Source organism: Cervus elaphus, chromosome 29 (assembly GCF_910594005.1).
Source record: "Cervus elaphus chromosome 29, mCerEla1.1, whole genome shotgun sequence".
Lineage (NCBI taxonomy): Eukaryota > Metazoa > Chordata > Mammalia > Artiodactyla > Cervidae > Cervus > Cervus elaphus.
In genome coordinates, this window is record NC_057843.1 from 58,848,577 (window position 1) to 58,869,214 (window position 20,638).

The 20,638-nt window shown below is 46.5% G+C and overlaps 1 protein-coding gene across 4 annotated transcripts in view; it reads right to left on the reverse strand.

The window, feature by feature from the left end:
• FBXO10 (F-box protein 10) overlaps nt 1-20,638 on the reverse strand; it is a 44,656-nt gene that overhangs the window by 14,724 nt on the left and 9,294 nt on the right. For all 4 annotated transcript variants that reach the window (XR_006338557.1, XM_043890827.1, XM_043890829.1 and 1 more), the window contains 4 exons: nt 9,482-10,072; nt 5,801-6,622; nt 3,898-4,047; nt 1,951-2,087 (listed from right to left, as the gene is read on the reverse strand). Coding sequence is in view for 3 of the 4 variants with exons in the window: in XM_043890827.1 (XP_043746762.1) it covers nt 1,951-2,087; nt 3,898-4,047; nt 5,801-6,622; nt 9,482-10,066 (1,694 nt within the window). In the remaining variant the exon portion in view is untranslated. The remainder of the gene's footprint in view (nt 1-1,950; nt 2,088-3,897; nt 4,048-5,800; nt 6,623-9,481; nt 10,073-20,638) is intronic.

A 20,638-nucleotide genomic window follows, 5' to 3' on the forward strand; every position in this document is an offset into this window, starting at 1 on the left:
CTGAGGCCATAAAATCCTACCTGTCCTTCAGCAAAAGTAAAGTATTAGTCTCTCAGTCACGTCTAACTCTTTGCAACCCCACGGACTGTAGCCTGCCAGGCTCCTCTGTCCATGGAATTTTCCAGGCAAGAATACTGGACTGGGTTCCCACTCCCAGGGCATCTTCCTGACCCAGGGATTGAACCTGGGTCTCCTACATTGCAGGCAGATTCTTTACCAGCTGAGTACTGCTCAAAGGTCAGCGCCCACGTGCCCTGTCCTGACTCACTGCAATCATGACTGGTTTCCTTCTGCACCTGCATGAAGACCTATAAAAGCGTTCCCTTTGGTGAGTCCTTCCCTTACAGCTCCATCTGCAGAAGGACACCGAACACTCTACAGGGCAGAGACAGTTCACACACCCTTGATGCTGCTAACCCCCTTACATGGAGTAAACACCTAAATGCGTGTTTAATGGATAATACACACACGTGCAAACCCATACTCTTAAGGCAATAATGTAAAAGATGGGAAAACAGCTCCATAATCAGGTGATCACTAATTGTTTTTAGTAAGCTGCCTACTGGAGAAGTAAATGACTACCCACTCCAGTATTCTTGCCTGGGAAATCCCATGGACAGAGGAGCCTGGTGGGCTACAGCCCATGGGGTCGCAAAAGAGTCAGACGTGAGTTAGTGACTAAACAACAAACAAAAACAAGCTGCCTACAACAGTGAAAAAATAGAAGCCTAACAGTAATGGGACTGGTTCAAAAATGAGGGAGTATCAAAACAATGGAATGTTCTGAAACTGACCAAAGTGATAAATATAAGATCCTGCAACAACATGGAAAAGAACACACAGGATAATGCAGGGAAAAACTCTCAGAATATATTTGCTGCACAATAATTCCAGTTATTTTTGTAAAGTGCAGACATAACATGTGAGTCTCCCACTCAAAACCTTTAATGATACCCCCTCATCTAGACAGAATAAATTCCACCTTTCCCACTGGACTACATAAGGCCTTCCTCATCTGGCCCCAGGCTTTCCAGCTCACTGCCTGGCAGAGGTGGACTGCCACGGGGATATAAACACTCAGGCTGCAGTGACCACAGGACCCAAGACAATCTGGGACAGTCCCAACTTGAGATGTTTCACAGCCACGTCACAACTTGTGTGAGACTCTCTCTCAAGCCCCAGGGGCCTGTGTGCTTCCTGACTCTGCTGCGTTTGGCTGCCTCTGGGCACACCGCTTTCTTCTCTAGGAGTGTCTGCTCCCCAGCTCCACGAGAGGCCAAGCCCCACCAGTATATCAAAGTCTAACCCCAATGCCAGCTCCCAAATGAGGCCCCCCGCCGCCCCCTCAGCAGGATAATTCCCCCTCTCTCGGCACCACTCTGACAGCATTTATCACGGCCTGCACCACATGACGGGTGGGAAGGCAGACCCCCAGCCCCAGCACCGACAGCTCACGCCAGCGACGGATCACGGGCATGCTTCCATGCTGAGGTCAGATGCAGCCTCCAATCTTAATACACCAATCCCAGGTAGCCACTAGCAACTGATCAGAGTTGTCAAGTGAGTTGAAATCTCTATGCCACTCCTATCTTGGCATTCTTTCTGGACACACATGTCCTCCTCAAGACTAGAGTCAGCTCCGAGGGAGCAGAGTCTACCTGGTTTACCTTCGTTATCATTATTAGACGTGCCCAATAATGCTTGCTGAATAGAATGGCCCCACGTCATTAACTGGAAGGGAACACAGATAAGGTAACACAGAAGGCTGTGCTGCTGAGGTGGGATTGTGGGTGAAGTCTGTCTCTTCTCTGCTTGCAAGCATACAGTTGCTTCAGTAAACAAAAATGGTTTCAAATGAAGCAAAGACAGGAAGCGGGGAACCAGAGATGAAAGAGGAAGAAAGGGACCATGGGTGAGCAGGGTGGTCCGAGCACAGAGGCACATACATACCTCACGACTGGATTCCCGTGGTACAGGATGTAAATGCCAGCCTCCTTGTTGGAAAAGATCTGATTGTTCCGGATGATGCCTTTCCCATTGCCAAGGACAACAATGCCAGAGCGAAGGCCGTGGTGGATCTGGTTACACTGCAGGTGAACAGGAGAAGGCAGATCAGACATGCCGGGGAGCAGCAGAGGGCTCAGCGCTGCCCCACGGCAGGGCCAGGAGGCATACGCAGAGGAAGATGCGTCACTGCAGGATCCCAGCACAAAACAAAGTGAATGGAGCGGGCGTGGCCCTGCCCTCTCTGCACAGGTGCACACGTGCATACCTGTCAGAGAGACTCCCGAGAGAGGCGTCTACCCCGCCCAGACTCTTGGGATGTATTAATAGTTACATCCTAACACTTAATGCTGAGGGCTCTTGCCTTCATCTGCAATGCACAGTACTGAAAATTTCTGAGCCTCCAAAGAGTCCTCCAAAAATTTCTGAACCTCCAAAGCACATGATCATCATCAAGGCCACGTTACCCCAGGGCCGTGGAGGTGGAGCCCCAGTAGTGGGAACACTGACTAAGCACAGGCCTGAGGGGCCACCCAGGGAAGGTTAGCCCAGGGAGCTGAGGTTTCCCATGAGGCAGAAGGCCACCAGAAGGTATATGGGCTACAAGGACCCTCAGAGGTATTTCTGCCAAACTCCTCTGTGCAAACGGGGAAAGAGGCCCAGGGTCATGTAGTACATTTGTGGCAGAGCCGGATCTGAAACCTAGCTTTTCTGTTTCCCAGTTAGTTGCCTTTTGCCTACTGATTAAAATCTTCAGTTCAGTTCAGTCGCTCAGTCGTGTCTGACTCTTTGCGACCCCATGAATCGCAGCACGCCAGGCCTCCCTGTCCATCACCAACTCCTGGAGTCCACCCAAACCCATGTCCATTGAGTCGGTGATGCCATCCAGCCATCTCATCCTCTGTCGTCCCCTTCTCCTGCCCCAAATCCCTCCCAGCATCAGGGTCTTTTCCAATGAGTCAACTCTTTGCATGAGGTGGCCATAGTACTGGAGTTTCAGCTTCAGCATCAGTCCTTCCAATGAACACCCATGACTTATCTCCTTTAGGATGGACTGGTTGGATCTCCTTGCAGTCCAAGGGACTCTCAAGAGTCTTCTCCAACACCACAGTTCAAAAGCATCAATTTTTCAGTGCTCAGCTTTCTTCACAGTCCAACTCTCACATCCATACATGACCACTGGAAAAACCATAGCCTTGACTAGATGGACCTTTGTTGGCAAAGTAATGTCTCTGCTTTTTAATATGCTATCTAGGTCGGTCATAACTTTCCATCCAAGGAGTAAGCGTCTTTTAATTTCATGGCTGCAGTCACCATCTGCAGTGATTTTAAAAACCTTAGGTTATAATAAATTATAATTGCTTCACTCTGCTAATTTACAGCCTAAATACAATCATATATTTAAACCAGGAAGTTAGCTGTTTCTTTTCCAAAACTATTTCACAAAAACAAAGTTCAAGTTTACTTTAAAGTGTTTCCTGCTATGGGAGCTCCTATTCTTATTGGCTTCCAGATTTTCCCCTGATGGATTAGGCAGACTCACCAGGGTAACCAAGTGTTTTTTCAGGGCAGACATCATGTCTTTATTCTTACTGAACTCAAAACCCACAAGAGCATATCAGGGCTGCAGGAAGGAAGGCCCTGTGAGCTTCCCTGTCTGCTGGGTCCTCATCCTTGCTGGGGGAGACTTCAGGGATGTGATTTATCCAAAGTCACCTTCAACACACGGAGGAAGAGACCAGAGTCACAAGGACACACAGAGGAAAGGACACGAACGACTTGCAAACAGGAAGCAGCAGGAATTCAAAACGGTAGCATTTGCTTAGACACCCTAGCAAAGGTTTCTGAGAACTATGAGCCACCCTGAAAGGGGCACCGAGGTGGAGGAAGTACCAGGATGAGGGGGTTGGACTTCTTCCGGATGTCCACGCCGGCCTCCGCGTTGTGGCAGATGTCGTTGCCGGCGATCAGGCCGCCACCCTCCAAGCGAAGAAAGATGCCCGATGCTCTGCAGTGGTGAATGTGGTTCCTGAGCATGATGATCTAGGCAGAGAAGAGACAGCCATTCGTTTTCTGGCCACAAAGGTTATTTTTTAAAACCTGCTCAGCGGGCACCTGGGTTTCCTCCTTCCTGTCTGATCTGTGCAGATCTGCCCGACGCCAGCTCAGGTGCTCTCTCCACGTGCTCACCAGGAGGGAGCATCTCCACGCCCTTCTGGGTTTGGTCCTGAGGCCTTTGCACCAACCTCATACCTGTCCTTCACTAAACCCTGGATGGAAGCTTGGCCCTGGGCTCTAGATCCACAACCTCGGAGCAGGATGGAAGGGATGCTTAGATGAGATGTGATTAGGCAGGCTGCTAACACCACATGAAGAGTTCCCCAGAGGTCTGAGGACACAGCTACTTCAAATGGAACCAAGGGCCAATTCCACAGGCACTTCTGCTGGACTTCACCTGCCTAAGGAAGTGCTAGAGGGCAAGGTAACTCACAGGTGCTCCTTGCCCACCTTCCCTTTGGCTTTTCACTTCTAAGACAAATACCCATTCTTGCCCGCTCTGCATCTCTCTTAATGTGTTATGTTGGGGTGGAAAACCCACTGGAATTCCAAACTAAGAGACAGTTAAAAATGTTGGTATAGGGATAAGGAAGCCTCTTTAAAACAAGATACCATAACCCAGCACACAGTTTAGTAAGAGGATGTACGGCCACTTACACTTTTTTTTTATATTTAATAATTACATAAAAACTTAAAATATGTCTTTTAAAAAACTGTGTATTAATAATAAAATAGATTATGTGAAGGTAAATTGTGTATTAACAATAGACAATATATTACACTAGAGTTAAATCCTGGGAGGGGTAAAGTATAATGGAAGTACAATTTCAAGGTGATGCTTTCTGCTTATGATGGAGAAAGTTAGAAAGAGTATTGCTCCCACAAGAAGATTCTCTGAATCCATGAGAGCTGAGGTTGTAGGACAACCAACGAGCCTGGAATCTAAGGGAAAAAGGCACCTCCAAGGGCACGAGACGGGAGCGCCTGCTTGCTTGAAAAGACACAGGTGCCATGCAGGCCAGAAAGAAGAGTTTGGCTGTTTTCACAACTTGTTGAAAGCCAAGTGTGAATCGGTGAGAGCACAGAAGCCCCGGGAGTCATTGCATCTATTCACGTCTCCACAGACCATGCCAGGCGCTCACGGAGAAAGGCTGAGGGCCAGACGAGAGGCCGGAGATGCCTCCCTCCTGCTGGGCACTTGGCGGGAAAGAGCAGTCACTTTGGAAAAAGCACTAAGCCCCTCTTGGATTTCCCCAATTTTCCCAGAGAACAAGCTTTAAGCAGCCGGCTGAAGAGCTGCAAACCCTGTGGCTCTCGTGGGGGGTGGTGGAAGACAGAAAAGCAATAAACCCTTTACCCCTTGGGATGTGGGAGGAAAATGTTTTGGGTCTTAAAAGTTAGACTTCCCCTCCTAGTGCAGGAGGTAAGGCAGGACCACTGCAAAGGGCCCACTGCCAAGCTCCTAAACTCATGGACACATCACCTACCCAAGACTAAGGATGAATGGGGATACCAGACACTCCTTACCAGGACAGCTCTGCCTCATTCAAGTCAGACGATGGACATGGGGCCAGTGTGCATTATAAGCTTAAGAGATGATGACTTTTAAAAAAATACAGACTAACTCCATCCAAGCCCTCCTGCGTACAACCACTGAAGCACTCTCACCACTCAAAAATCATGTTCCTGGTGACCCAGTGAGGCCTCATGGGTCTGCACAGTAAGCCTATGACAGCACCTTGCTACTATGTATACACCGCACCGCGTAAGTCAGGTTCCGGAAGATGTTTCCTTCCATCTTGGCTCGGCCGTAAGAGCAAACAAAGACGCCTCCCTTGCCGTCCCGGAAGAGGCACTTGCGGATGAGGCAGCCCTGCACGGAGCTGGCCAGGGCCATGGCCTCCCTGTCCTTCTGCAGCTCCTGCCGCAGGGAGTTCAGTACCAGGCAGCTGGGCAGCTGGATGGAGGCTCCGGGCAGCGGTGGGCCCAAAAAGGAGCCCCCCAGGACCGGCCGTGGGCCCTGCACTTGGTAGGACAGTCTGTACGTGAGCTGGTCCTCATCCTCATCCTCACCGCTGGGACTCAGGCCTCCATCGCTGCTGTCTGGGGTCTGGGCCACCCTTTCCCCATTGCTGCCCACCTCTGCCTCCCGGGAGCCAGCCCTGGGGGAGCCGGTGGCTGGGCTGGTGGGGCTCTGGCTGTCCTCAATGACAATGCCACAGGTCCTCGGGCTCCAGGCCTGGTCCCTGCTCTCCAGGTCGAGGGCCATTAGAGAGTCCGAGTCCTCGGTGGGGAGCACGCCAGGAGAGGACCTGATGAGCCCTAAGAGGTGCGTGTAGGCCCAGTTGTTTTCTGAGGACGGGTGGCCCTCGACAGTCACCGAGTTGTTTTCACTGCCCACGAATTCACAGTTTTCCAGGACACACAGAGGCACGTTGTGCAGAAAGACGTGAGTGTTCTTGAAGGAGCAAAACTTCACTTGACAGGTGCCCGGGCCGTGGACCTGGATGTGCCCATTCTCGAAGTTGCAGTTGTCAAACTGGACGTGACCTGAAGTTGTCTGGGGGATGAGAGAGAGACAGTGGGTGTAACAGGGATAGGATCTGTTTTGCTGGTCAGAGCTCTGACTGCTCCAGAGGGGGTGGCGCCTCGAGAGGCCTCTGTCCTGCTGGTCACGTTCCCTTCCCCACAGGGTGCATGTCTGCCAGCCCCGGAGGAACCGGGAGCTGCTCTGCATGAAGCTGCCTGCCCCTCTCTCCCTCCAGTCCCAAAGGGCGGGGCCGAGAGTGGAAACGGAGAACGGCAGAAAAGTTCACTCTGCAGCAGGGCCCCTCCCCAACCCCTCAGATCTCAAGTAAATCCTACCAATGCTCATGAAGCACTTAGAATAAGGAGTGTTGGGGGGGGACCTGCAGAAGGGGGAAGATGCTGAATGCTCAGAGGGATGATGGGGGAAACGGAATCGACACATGTTAACACTGGAGGTGAACCAGGAAACTATCACTCTAGGGATGATTAGAAATGATGGGGAAGCTTCCAATTTCCACAGACCCAGGAGCTGGCTGGGATGCGAGCCCAACTTTACCAAGCCCTCTGAGGGGTAAGGGTCCCACGTGGGGCCTTGGTTTCACAGAGACTGTGTCCCATCATGGGGCACCTCTCTGGGCCTCACTCTCCAATGCGCTCTCCCGTCCCTGTCATCCTCCCTGGGTCCTGCAAGCCAGCCTCCACCTGAGCCTGCGGACTGCGCTCGCCAGAGGTCAGCCTAGTGTCTGCACTCAGGACGGAGCTGGGCGAAGTGGGAGGGCTGACGGAGGCCCAGGTGGCCAGGAGGGGCTGTGCCGGCAGTGGGAGGGTGCTGGGGGTCTGCATGGGAACTAAAGCTGGTGCGCAGCTGGAGCAGGAGACAGCAGGCCACGTGTCTGAAGAGCCGGCAGCACAGAGGCTAAAGGGCGCGGGCTCTGAGGTCTGGCTGCCGGGCCCAGCCCCCAGCTCTGCCTCTTCCAAGGGTGTTACCTCAGGCCGACATGTCCCTTCTCCAAGCCTCAGTTTCTCTGTCTACAATACAGGGCTCACAAGCTAACAAAGCGCCAGGCATGGAGCCAGGCGCAAAGATGGCATGTGATAAAAGCCAGCTATTATCACCGTGCAGAGCAGAGTCCTCTGGGGCAGGGGAGTGCTGAGCCCTCAGCTCAGTGAGGCCTGACAGTGAGGCCTGGATGCTCTGTATTTCTCAACAAGAACTGTTTCTGGACTTCACACCAAGTTCCACAAGATGTATCTGAACCACAAAAGGAGGGAGTGTCCCATGATCCCATTCAGTAATCCTTGGACAATGTTACATTCTCCAGCAGTGATCTCCCTTGAGAGCTTGTCCCAGAACTTAACTCCCTTCAACCTGTCTAGTTCTTCCCTAGGGCTAACCTAACTTTTTCTTGCTGCGATTGAAGTCTATTTTCTCTTACTGTTTCCTTTCTGTAGGAAAACACTAGCTCTCTAGAGATGCAGAGCCACTGCCAAGGTTCCCCTCAAAAGTCATATAAAACAGCTGTGAAATCACCCTGGCCTTGGCATTTTTTCAGGCAGGGTGATTCTGGCCCCTTGTCCCGTTGTTAGTTAAAAGACAATCAAAGACTGAGCACTAATATATGCCAAGCACTGAGGCAGGAAGTGGGCTGAGCTACAGAGACATCTAAGGCCAAGGCCTACTCCCTGAAGATCTGTGGCTACACTGATGAGGGGAAACAGAGGCTGAAATGAACATCTTACTCCAAGAATAAATGTTTATGAAATGTGAAGGATCTGGAAATGAACAATTCTTCTGGGTCTGTAGATCAGCAGTGGAAGACCTCAACAGTCCTGAAATGTTCTAGGTCTAATTAGCAAGCAGCCTTTCAAGCTTCCAGGAAGACAGCACAATGTAATTTCAAAAGCACTTCGGCTCAAAGGCCTGGATTTGAGGTCTAACCTAATTATCCGCTTGAGAAAGTTACTCACCATCTCTGAGCCTCAGTGTCCCTCATCAGCAAAATGGGGACACATCTCCTCTGTCCACCACAAGTTTGTTGTGAGACCACTGATGCAAAGTCACCTATATTATGATTACAGGTTTTGATCCCTAGTTCTGTCCCTTACGACGTCTGAGACCCTTGCTGAGGCTCCGTTTGCTTGTCTATAAAGCCGGCTGACACTACCCACCTTAATCGTGCTGTAAGGACATGCCTGGCACCCAGTAAGTGCATCATAAATGACCGGTGGCAAAGATCATTACGAACCTGACAGACAATCTGGTTGTTACTGGTAGAATAGTGGTGGTGTAGTTTTTGTTGACAAGGTACAAAATCCATGCACTGGAATCAGTTTCTAAGCAATGTAAAAGCTGCAGACTGTTCTGCCAGGAGCTACCAACAGGCTACCGTGTTTGTCTCTGAAAACAACTGCTCTGTTCCTAGAAGGACTATGTTGTTCTGCTATTTCCCGACTCTCTCTCCAGTCACTCTTGGCAAAAGCCAGACCTTCCTTGACCCTCCCCAGAATGGGGCTAACGTGCTGAAGGTCACTGGCTTGCAGAGCGTCCCCTCTTTGGCCATCTCTCTGGGAATGCTGCCTGCCACCATGCGGCATGCTCCTGGAACCTGGCTTTCCCTCCCAGCTGCTGTACCTGTGGCCCCAGTTGGTCCAGTTTGGAAGGGAAGACGTACAAGGCAATTTTGACCTCCAGGGAGGGAACAAAGCAGAATGTTGATCTTTACTGATCCCCGTGCCTCCTTCTCAACTGGTGTAGAACTCAGAGGACTGTGTTATAGGAATGATGACTGAACTCTCAGTTCCAACAAAAAAAGGGTTATAAACCCGCCGATAAGAGGCCAAGACTCGGGGTCAGGCTGGGAGAGGCTGTCCGTCGGAGGCGGACACCCACCTTAAACATGAAGGGCGAGAACCAGGCCGGCATGAAGACGAGGTTGCAGAGGCGCGTGGTGGAGCACTGCTGGTCAATGCTGGCCAGCAGGGCCACTTCGCCCAGCTTCCCGTGGCCTACGATCTCCACGGGCACCTTCAGGATGATTTCACCCTGCTCTTCATGCAGACCTGGGAACAGCAGGATGCGGTCAAACAGGCTGGACATGGCCAGGGCACTGCCGAGGCTGTGAAACTCGTGGCCTGGCCCAACACTCAGGGTCCGGCGCGTCCTCCTCCGGCGAAACAGAGAGAAGCAGACAGAGGTCTCCAAGATGGCGGCGTTCTTGGTCCAGGTCTTGGAGGCAAGGTAATGCTGCTTGAAGGCCTCCCTCCAAGACTCGGGCTCCACATCGGGCTGGTTGGGCCAGTTGGGGTGGCGGCACTCAGCACAGCCCAGATACAGCTGCCGCCAGCGAGTCCTGTCGAGACTGAGGATCAGTTCACGCCAGGCCCTGCACACCAGGCTGCAGCGGCCCAGGTCGGGCAGGGGCAGGTAGGCCAGGATCATGCGCCACAGCTCCAGGGGGAGGCCGCCAGCCTCCATGGTCACCTGGGACACAGACACAGAACAAAAGAGCTTTTTGTCTACCCTGCTCACGGTCCCCTGTCTTAAAATATCCCCTGACACCACAGAAATACAAAGGATCGTAAAAGGCTTCTACATGCAACTATGCCAATGAAATGGAAAACCTAGAAGAAATGGACAAATTCATGGATAGGAACAATCTTCTAAGACTGAACCAGGAAGATATAGAAAAATATAAAAACACACCAATCACAAGTACTGAAATTGAAACCATGATTAATAAACTTCCAACAAACAAAAGTCCAGGACCAGATGGCTTCACAGGTGAATACTAACAAACATCTAGAGAAGAGTTAACACCTGTCCTTCTGAAACTATTCCAAAAAATGGCAGAGGAAGGAATACTTCCAAAATCATTCTATGGGGCCACCATCAATCTGATATCAAAACAAGACCAAGATACCAAACAAAAGAAGAAAAGAAAACTACAGGGCAATATCACTGATGAACACAGATGCAAAAATGTTTAACAAAATACTAGCAAACTGAATCCAACAACATATTAAAAGGATGACCAAGTGGGATTTATCCCAGGGATGCAAAGACTTTTCAAAAAATGCAAAACAATCAGTGTGATACACCACATGAAAAAATTGAAGGATAAAAGACATATGATCATCTCAAAAGATGCAGAAAAAGCTTCTGACAAAATTCAACACCCAACTGTGATTTAAAAAAAAAAAAAACCCTCTTCAAAAAGTGGGCACAGAGGGAATATACCTCTACATAACAAAGGCCATAGATGACAAACCCAAAGCTAACATTGTCCTCAACAGTGGAAAGTTGAAAGCATTTCCTCTAAGATCAGAAACAAAACAAGGATATCCACTCTTACCGCTTTTATTCAACACAGTCCTAGACAACACAATCACAGTAGAAAAATAAAAGGAATCCAAATTGGAAGGGAAGTAAAACTATCATTGTTTGCAGATGCATGATATTATACTTACAAAATACTAAAGATGCTACCAGAAAAATACTAGAGTTAATCAATGAATTTGGTAAAGTTGCAGGACACAGAAATCTCTTGCATTTCTATACACTAACAACAAAAGATCAGAAAGAGAAATTAAGGAAACAGTTTGATTTACCATTGCATCAGAAAGAATAAAATACCTATTAATAAACTTACCTAAGGAGGCAAAGGGGCTTCCCTGGTGGCTTAGACAGTAAAGAATCTTCCTGCAGTGCACGAGACTTGGGTTTGATCCCTGGGTTGGGAAGATCCCCTGGAGAAGGAAATGGCAACCCACTCCAGTATTCTTGCCTAGAGAATCCCATGGACAGAGGAGCCTGGTGGGCTACAGTCCATGGGTTTGCAAGAGTTGAACCTGACTGAACTACTAACTTCTAATTTTATATGCAGAGTACATGAGAAATGCTGGACTGGATGAAGCACAAGCTGGAATCAAGATTGCCAGGAGAAATATCAATAACCTCAGATATGCAGATGACACCACTCTTATGGCAGAAAGTGAAGAAGAACTAAAGAGCTTCTAGATGAAAGTGAAAGAGGATAGTGAGCTCAGAAAACTAAGATCATGGTATCCAGTCCCATAACTTCGTGGCAAATAGATGGGGAAACAATGGAAATAGTGACAGACTTTATTTTTTCTGGGCTCCAAAATCATTGCAGATGGTGATTGCAGCCATGAAATTAAAAGACACTTACTCCTTGGAAGCAAAGTTATGACCAACCTAGACAGCACATTAAAAAGCACAGACATTACTTTGCCAACAAAGGTCCGTCTAGTCAAGGCTATGGTTTTTCCAGTAGTCATGTATGGATGTGAGAGTTGGACTATAAAGAAAGCTGAGCACCAAAGAATTGATGCTTTTGAACTGTGGTGTTGGAGAAGACTCCTGAGAGTCCCTTAGACTGCAAGGACATCCAACCAGTCCATCCTAAAGGAGATCAGTCCTGGGTGTTCATTGGAAGGACTAATGTTGAAGGTGAAACTCCAATACTTTGGCCACCTGATGCGAAGAGCTGACTCATTTGAAAAGACCCTGATGCTGGGAAAGATTGAAGGTGGGAGGAGAAAGGAATGACAGAGGATGAGATGATTGGATGGCATCACTGACTCAATGGACAAGAGTTTTAGTAAACTCCAGGAATTGGTGGTGGACAGGGAAGCCTGGCATGCTGCAGTCCATGGGGTTGCAAAGAGTCAGACATGACTGAGCAACTGAACTGAACTGAACTGAGCAACTAACACATACAGACATACACACAAGGAGACAGAGACCTGTGCTCTGAAAACTATAGGATCCTGATGAAAGAAACTGAAGATGACACAAACAGATGGAAAGATATACCACGTTCTTGAATCAGAAGAATCAATACTGTCAAAATGACTATACTACCTAAGGCAATCTACAGATTCAATGCAATACCTGTCAAATTACCAATGGCATTTTCCACAGAACCAGAACAAGGAGTTTTAAAAATTCTCATGGAAACATAAAAGACTCCAAATAACCAAAGCAATCCTATGAAAGCAAAATGGGGCTGGAGGAACCAGGCGCCTTGATTTCAGACTATACTACAAAGCTACACTAATCAAAATAGTATGGTAGTGGCACCCACAAAAAAAGAAGTATAAATCAATAAATCAAACAGGACAGAAAGCCCAGAAATGAACCTATGCACCTATGGTCAATTAATCTAAGTCAAAGGAGGCAAGGATATATAAGGGAGAAAAGACAGTCTCCTCAATAAGTGGTGCTAGGAAAACTAGACAGCTATATGTAGAAGAATGAAATCTGAACATTCTCTAACACAATACACAAACTCAAAATGGATTAGACATCTAAATGGAAGACCAGCTACTATAAAATTTTTAAGAGGAAAACATAGAACACTCTTCGATGTAAATCACAGCAGTATCTTTTTGGATCCACCTCCTAGAGTCATGAAAATAAAAACAAAAATAGACAAATGGGACCTAATTCAACACAAAAGCTTTTGCACAGCAAAGGAAACCATAAACAAAATGAAAAAACACTCAAATAATAGAAGAAAATATTTGCCAGCAAGGTGACCAACATGGGATTAATCTCCAAAACACACGAATAGCTCATGCATTTCAGTATCAAAAAAACAAAGAACCCAATCAAAAATGGGCAAAGACTTTTATCCAAAGAGAACATACAGATAGCCAAGAGGCACATGAGAATATGCTCAACATCGCTAATTACTAGAGCAATGCAAATCAAAACCACAGCGCAGTATTACCTCACACCAGTCAGAATGGCCAATGACCATCATCAAAAAGTCAACAAACAATAAATGTCAGAGAGGGTGTGCATAAAAGGAACCCCTCCTACACTGTTGGTAGGAACATAAATTGGTACAACCACTAAGGAGAACAGTATAGAAGTTTCTAAAAAAAACAAACAAACTAAAATAGAGCTACCATATGATCCAGCAATCCCACTCCTGGGTGTATATCCATAGCAAACTGTATTTTGAAGAAATACATGTACCCAATGTTCATTGCAGCTGGTAAGTCTCCCTTCAGGAGCTCTCTGAGCTCAGAGAGGATTTCCTTTCACGCAAATGGCACATTTGCTGTTGTTCCATTTGGCACTATTTACTATATCTTTACAACATTAACCCATGGGGATCCATGCAGCAACAGGGATTTCTATAACCAGGTAACACTTAAAAAAATATATATTCCCACAAGATCATCTCAATATACACAGAAAAAGCATTTGATAAAATCCAACATCTATTCATAATAAAAAATCTCACTAAAGTAGGTATAGAAGGACTATATCTCAGCATAGTAAAAGTTATTAATATTTATGGTAAACCCACAGCCAACAAATAAACAGTAAAAAGTTGAACAGTAAAGAGCTGAAAGCCTTCCCACCAAACTCAGGAATAAAACAAGGATACCCACTCTCACCACTTCTATTCAACATTGGTTGGAATCCCTAGGCACAGAAATCAGACAACAAAGAAAATAAAAGGTATCCAAATTGGAAAAAAGGTAAAACTGTCACTATTTGCAGATGACAAGATACTTTCTCTATACAAAATCTCCACATAAAAACTATTTGCATAAATGAATTTAGCAAGGTAGCAGGATATAAGATTAACATAGGGAAATCTGTTTCATTTCTTTACACTAACAATGAAATATCAGAAACAGAAAGTAACAACCCTGTTTAAAACCATGTCAAAAGCAAACAAAAAACAACTTAGGGATAAACTTAACCAAGGAAGAAAGACCGATATGTTGGAAGCTATCCTACACTGATAAAGGAAAGTGAAGATGATTCAAAGAGAAGAAAAACTATCCAATGCTCTTGGGCTGGAAGAATGAATACTATTAAAATGGCCATACAACTCAAAGCAATCTACAGGTTCAATGCAATCCTTATCAAAATACCTGTGAAAAATTATATTTTTCACAGAACTAGAACAAATAATCCTAAAATTTATATGGAGCCACAAAAGATCCAAAATTGTCAAAGCAATTCTAAGTGAGTGCCAGTTCTGAGGAAAAAAGAACAAAGTTGAAAGTATAACCCTTCCAGACTTCAGACTATATTACAAAGATACAGCAATCAAAACAGTATAGCACTGGCACAAAAACAGCCATATAGACCAATGGAACAGGCTTGAGAGCCCAGAAACAAACCCACACACCTACAGTCAAATTAATTTATGACAAAGAAGCCAAGAATATACAATGGGAAAAGACAGTCTCTTCAACAAGTGATGTGAGGAAAGATGGACAGTAACATGTCAGTTAATGAAACTAGAGCACTCCCTTATACTACATACAAAAATAAACTCAAAATGGTTTAAAGACCTAAAGATAAGACATGACACCACAAAACTCCCACAAGAGAACACAGGCAGAACATTCTCTGACATAAATCGTAGCAAAGTTTTCTTAGATTAGTCTCGCAAGGCAAAAGAAATAAAAGCAAAATCTAACTTTTGCACAACAAAGGAAACCATCAACAAAGTGAAAAGACAATCTACAAAAGGAGAAAATATGTGCAAACGATCTCACTGACAAGGGGTTAATGCCCAAAATACACAAACAACTCATACAACTCAACATTAAAATGAAAAAAAAAAAACTCAAAAAACTACCCAATCAAAAAATGGACAAAAGACCTAAATAGACATCTCTCCAAAGAAGACATATAGATGGTCAACAGGCACATGAAAAGATGCTCAACATTGCTAATTATTAGAGAAATGCACACCAAAACCACAATGATGTTATTATGTCACACAGTCAGAATGGCCATCATCAAAAACTCTACAAATAAAGAATGCTGGAGAGGGTGTGGAAAAAACAGAATCTTCCTACACTGTTGGTCGGAATGTAAATTGGTGCAGCCACTATGGAAAACAGCATATGGGTTCCTTAAAAAACTAAAATAGAGCTACCATATGATCCTGCAATCCCACTCCTGGGTATATATCTAGAGGAAACTTTCATTTGAAAAGATGCATGCACCCCAATGTTCATAGCAGCATTATTTACATTAGCCAAGATAAGGAAGCATTCCAAGTGCCCATCAACACATGACTGGCTTAAGATGTGGTGTATATGGAAAATTCTTGGCCATTACTACTTCCCTGGTAAGGAATCTACCTGCAATGCAGGAGACCCAGGTTCAGTACCTGAGTTGGGAAGATCCCCTGGAGAAGGGAATGGCTACCCTCTCCAGTATTCTTGCCTGGAAAATTCCATGGAGAGAGGAGCCTGACAGGCTATAGTCCATGGGGTTGCAAAGAGTTAGACATAACTGATTAACTATGCAATATTACTCAGCCATCTGCAGCCAGATGGATGGACCTAGAGAATATCATACTTAGTGAAGCAAGTCACACAGAGACAAATATATGATACCACTTACATGTGGAATCTACAAAATAATACAAGTAAATATATAGACAAAACAGAAACAGACTCACACAGAAAACAAGTTTATGGTTACCAAAGGGCAGGGTTGGGGGGAGTAACTTAGGAGCATGGGATTAATAAACTATCAATACTATACACAAAGTGGGCTTCCCAGGTGGTGCTAGTGGTAAAGAACCAGCCTGCCAATACGGAAGACTAAGAGACATGGGTTTGATCCCTGGGTTGGGAAGATCCTCTGGAGGAGGGCATGGCAACCCACTCCAGTATTCTTGCCTGGAGAATCCCTATGGACAGAGGAGCCTGGCAGGCTAGGTCCACAGGGTCACAAAGAGTCAGACACAACTGAAGCGACTTAGCACTCAGCACTCATACATAAAGTAGACAGGCAACGGGAATTTACCATATAGCACAGAGAACTATATTCAGTATCTTACAGCAACATAATGGAAAATAATCTAAAAAATAAATAACTAAGTCACTCTGTATACCTGAAACACAATATTGTAAACCGACTCTATTTCAATTTTAAGAAAAGTAAACACGTTTTGCCCCCTCCCCCTTTTCTTTGTCACTGGGGCTTCTGAGCCATGGAATTAAAAGTAACAAATGTTCCCCAGGGCTTGTGCCTTAAAGAACTGACAACAGCGCGAATCTGTTCAGATGGGAGGGAGCAGGTCCTGAGGCAGGGTTCAAACTGTTCCTTTTTAAATCTGTTCCCAAGAGTGTGAGAACTCCAGGTTTCTGTGAGGTTCCTACCTAACCACACTGGAGGGATCCACATGCCTCTGGGCCACCTGAGTGTCCCCAGACTCAGTGGGGAAGGCAGGGGCCATTCCCTTGGGAGATGAATCCTATGGAACCTGGCTCTCAACAAGTAGACTCTATCCCTTCCTAGCCCCTTGAGGCAAATCCTTTAACATCTGTGAGCTTGTTTCCTTATCTGTAAACAGGCTCGCGATGGCTATCTTGCTATCCTTCATGAGGATTTTGAGAATTTCCAAAGGAAAATAAATCATTTATTCAACAAATATTCATCAATTGTCTAATCTTGTGCTAGGCACTGTTCCAAGTACTGACAACCAGTAAACAAGACCTTCAGGGACAGAAAGTACATTTAAAAAAATAATAACATAAACGCCTCGAAGACAAATAAAGCAGGCTAAGGGGTGTACGTGTGTGCGCCCACGTCAAGGAAGGTCTCCGATGAAGTGACATTTGAACAGAGACCAGAGTGCCATCTAAAGCTATGGCGTGAGATCACCAGAGACGGTGGAGGTGACCAACGCCTCGCCAGCCTAACATCTAAATGGCATGAAGTGGAAAAGGACTTGATAGAGGAGAGACTGGGAGCGAACACCCTGAGAAAACCATACAGAATTCTGGTCAACATAAGGCGCCGGAATTGAGGCACTGCTGTGCCGTCCAGGCTGCCACTGCTTCCAAGAGGGTGGCGGCTGTGCATTTAGATCACTGCATATCACGACGGGTCAGCGAGCTGGGGTCAGGAGTAAAACCTCCAGTGGCATCTCTGCAGCTCACTAATGCTCTTGGGAGAGTGCAGTGTGGGGTGGGAGGAAGTACCGAGTTACAGCATAGGGACTACCCGTGCGAGGAGCGAGGCAACACATGCAGACGCAGGGTGGCCAGGGGACGCGGCATCTGAACACCGGCTGTAGAGCAGTTCACTGCAGCCAGTTAGACATTCTCTGCCCTCAAGGAGCTTATCGTTTTATTTAAGGCTTCAGTGTGCTGCCTGTCTCCCCTGAGAGCTGCTTTGTAAGATGCCTAGAACCATGCCTGGCCCACAGTGGGTGCTTAATAAACACTTACTGAATGAATGAATGATCACCATCATCAGTTATCTGGTGTACAGTATTAGAACAGCCTCAGCTATAGAACCCATACTTTGAGACAGATCCTTGTGGAATTAAAAAAAAAAAAAAGTAAATAAAACCCAAGTATGTGGTCAACACTTGCTATGTAAAGACTGTGGTGAGCACTGTGACAGTCAGAAATAATATAAAGACCTCACCCTCAAGTCCGGCAGGAGACGAAGATAACACTACCACCAGCTTCCCCCACCCCCCAAAAACCACAGTGCAAGGAAAAAAGTGCTCAGAGCCATAAAAGAGGGAAAGTCTGTGTGTAAAGAATAAAAATGTGACCCCTAGCTGGGGGAATCGGCCAGTCATAAGAGCAGGCAACGAAAACAGCAGGAGCGACTGTTTACTTGGCATGACTGTCTGAAGGGCACACCATTAAGCACGCTCCATGCATTATTTCCTTTTATTCTCTCAGCGTCTCCAAAAGCCTTACAACTCAGAACGTTGTTTCTATGACCTATAAGAACTGGTTAGAAATGCCAACGCTTGGGCACCATTCCGTAACTATTGGATCAGAATTGGCATTTTGACAATTTTACAGGGAATTCGTATGTACTGCATGTTTAAGAAGCACTGATTTAAAACTATTATTGTCTTTATCTTACACATAAAGAAACTATGCGAGAGAACTTAGGTGACAAATGGCTTACCCCAAATCACTCTGCTAGAGAGGCACAGAGCCCCCTTTTGGAGCCAGACCTTACCCCAGTGTCTGGGTTTTTAATCATTAAGTTTTATGGAAGAGCTGACGTCGGAGATACGGGGTGATGTTGGGGCATCCAGAGAAAAGATGAATGGGGACTGTGGACAGAGGAGAGGGTCAGCCGAGCCCCCAGGCAGGAAATTTCGGCTGGGGTTCCCTGGCGGCTCAGACAGTGAAGAATCTGCCTGCAATGTGGGAGACTTAGGTGTGATCCTTGGGTTGGGAAGATCATCTGGAGGAGGGCATGGCAATCCACTCCAGGTTTCTTGCCTGGAGAATCCCATGGACAGAGAAGCCTGGTGGGCTATGTAGTCCATGGGGTTGCAAAGACTCAGACATGACTGAGCGACTAATCACAGCACAGAGGATACAGGAAGAAACAGTCTGGCTGAAGCTCCGGGAGTCTAAAGGGGTCAAGGAGAAAGATCAGCTGGTTCAGGTAATGCAGAGTTTTTGTTCACTTGAGGGCAGTAAGGAGCTGCTGTGAGTCCCAGCACAGACGGCCCTACCCATCCTGAGAAGAGTCAGACAAAAAGGACCCAACCAGCTTCTAGTCGGGGTCTGCCTCTCCCTCACTGGAGAGCCTTGAGGGTGGGACTAAACAACCCTGCCTTCCTGTCCCATGTTTGTATAATGAAGAAAATGCACTTACTTCCTACCTAGAGGAGGCCACATCAGTATATCAAAGTGGCAGGAATTTTGCTTTTAACAAAAAAGCAGGGGAAAAGAGCCAAGACAGTTCAGGATTCTAGTATTTCAAAGGAAAAACGAAGAGATTTTCCTCCCCTGTTCTGAAGCATACTAAATACAGACTGTATTAGTTGAGGAACCATAATAGGTTAATGATTTTAGACTTTTCTTCAAATCAAGTACATTTCCTAGAGCTTTGTTGATCTTAGTTTGAAAGAACACAGAGATTAAAACACAGAGAACCATGAACGAGCTCCCTACACATACCTACACTTACACACGTACACACTCTATTGGAAAATAAAACAAAGCTTAAAACTTTGAAGATGACAGATCTCATTTGGGCTTTTTATCATTTCTTCAAACCTCAGTACTCTTCAGCCTGAGAAACAACCAACTGTTTCTTACTTTCTGCTTTGAAATTTGATGACACAGACAAGAATTCTGTGTTCTGGTGCATTTACAGGGCTGAGTGTGGCTGGGAGCTATAAGGACCCGCTTTCTCTACTTCAATGCACTGCCATTTATTCTCACCTAGGAGAGTGCACTGGGTCAGGGAAACCCAAAATCTGGATTTGAATCGGATTCTAGTTCACCGGGTGATCTTGAGGGGGCAGGGAAAGGTTGAGGCTTATTAAACCCCAGGTGCTTTTCATATGTCATCTCAGTAAGCACTTCTAACACCCGAGAGGTGGCAGTCCTCTCATACCCGATTCCAGGAATAAACGTTATCCCATCTTTTATTCAGCAAGCACTACAGCCATTCCCAGCCTGGACTGAGTCCAAAGCCCCTGCCTCCTAGTTCCCTTTCTGAGGTTCTGGGATTCCTAATTAGTGCCATGATGGTAAAGGACCTTCTAACCTCACCATTACGCAAAACTCACAGGTCATGAAATAAGCATGAATTTACTCCTGCAATTATTATGCACTAGAGTATCACACAGTGTCTGAGCAGGACTCAGTTGGGAAGCCTGGGCCAAAGATTTAGGACCTCAAGCCAGTATTTGTGAGAATCAAGGCACCTGTGCCCAGCAGCAGGCCTCTGGCCAGCAGGCAGCAAGTGCGGCAGCAGGAGGAGGAATGAACACAGACCCTCAACTGACCCCAACCAACCCAGATGTTTTGGTGGCAGCCCTCTGGCCTCCTCCCAGGTGGCTTGGTCTGCGGAGGAAACAGATCTTATGTCTCTTTCTCACCACCTCCTGCCTCTCACTTGGCCACATACAGCTTCCCAGAAATTTCTCTTCAATCACTCTCAGCTTGAGACAATTCCACACCAGGTGATTATTATTTTACACCTGAGATCACATGTTCAGTGGAGTCCGAACATCTGGGTCTCAGCTTCCTCATC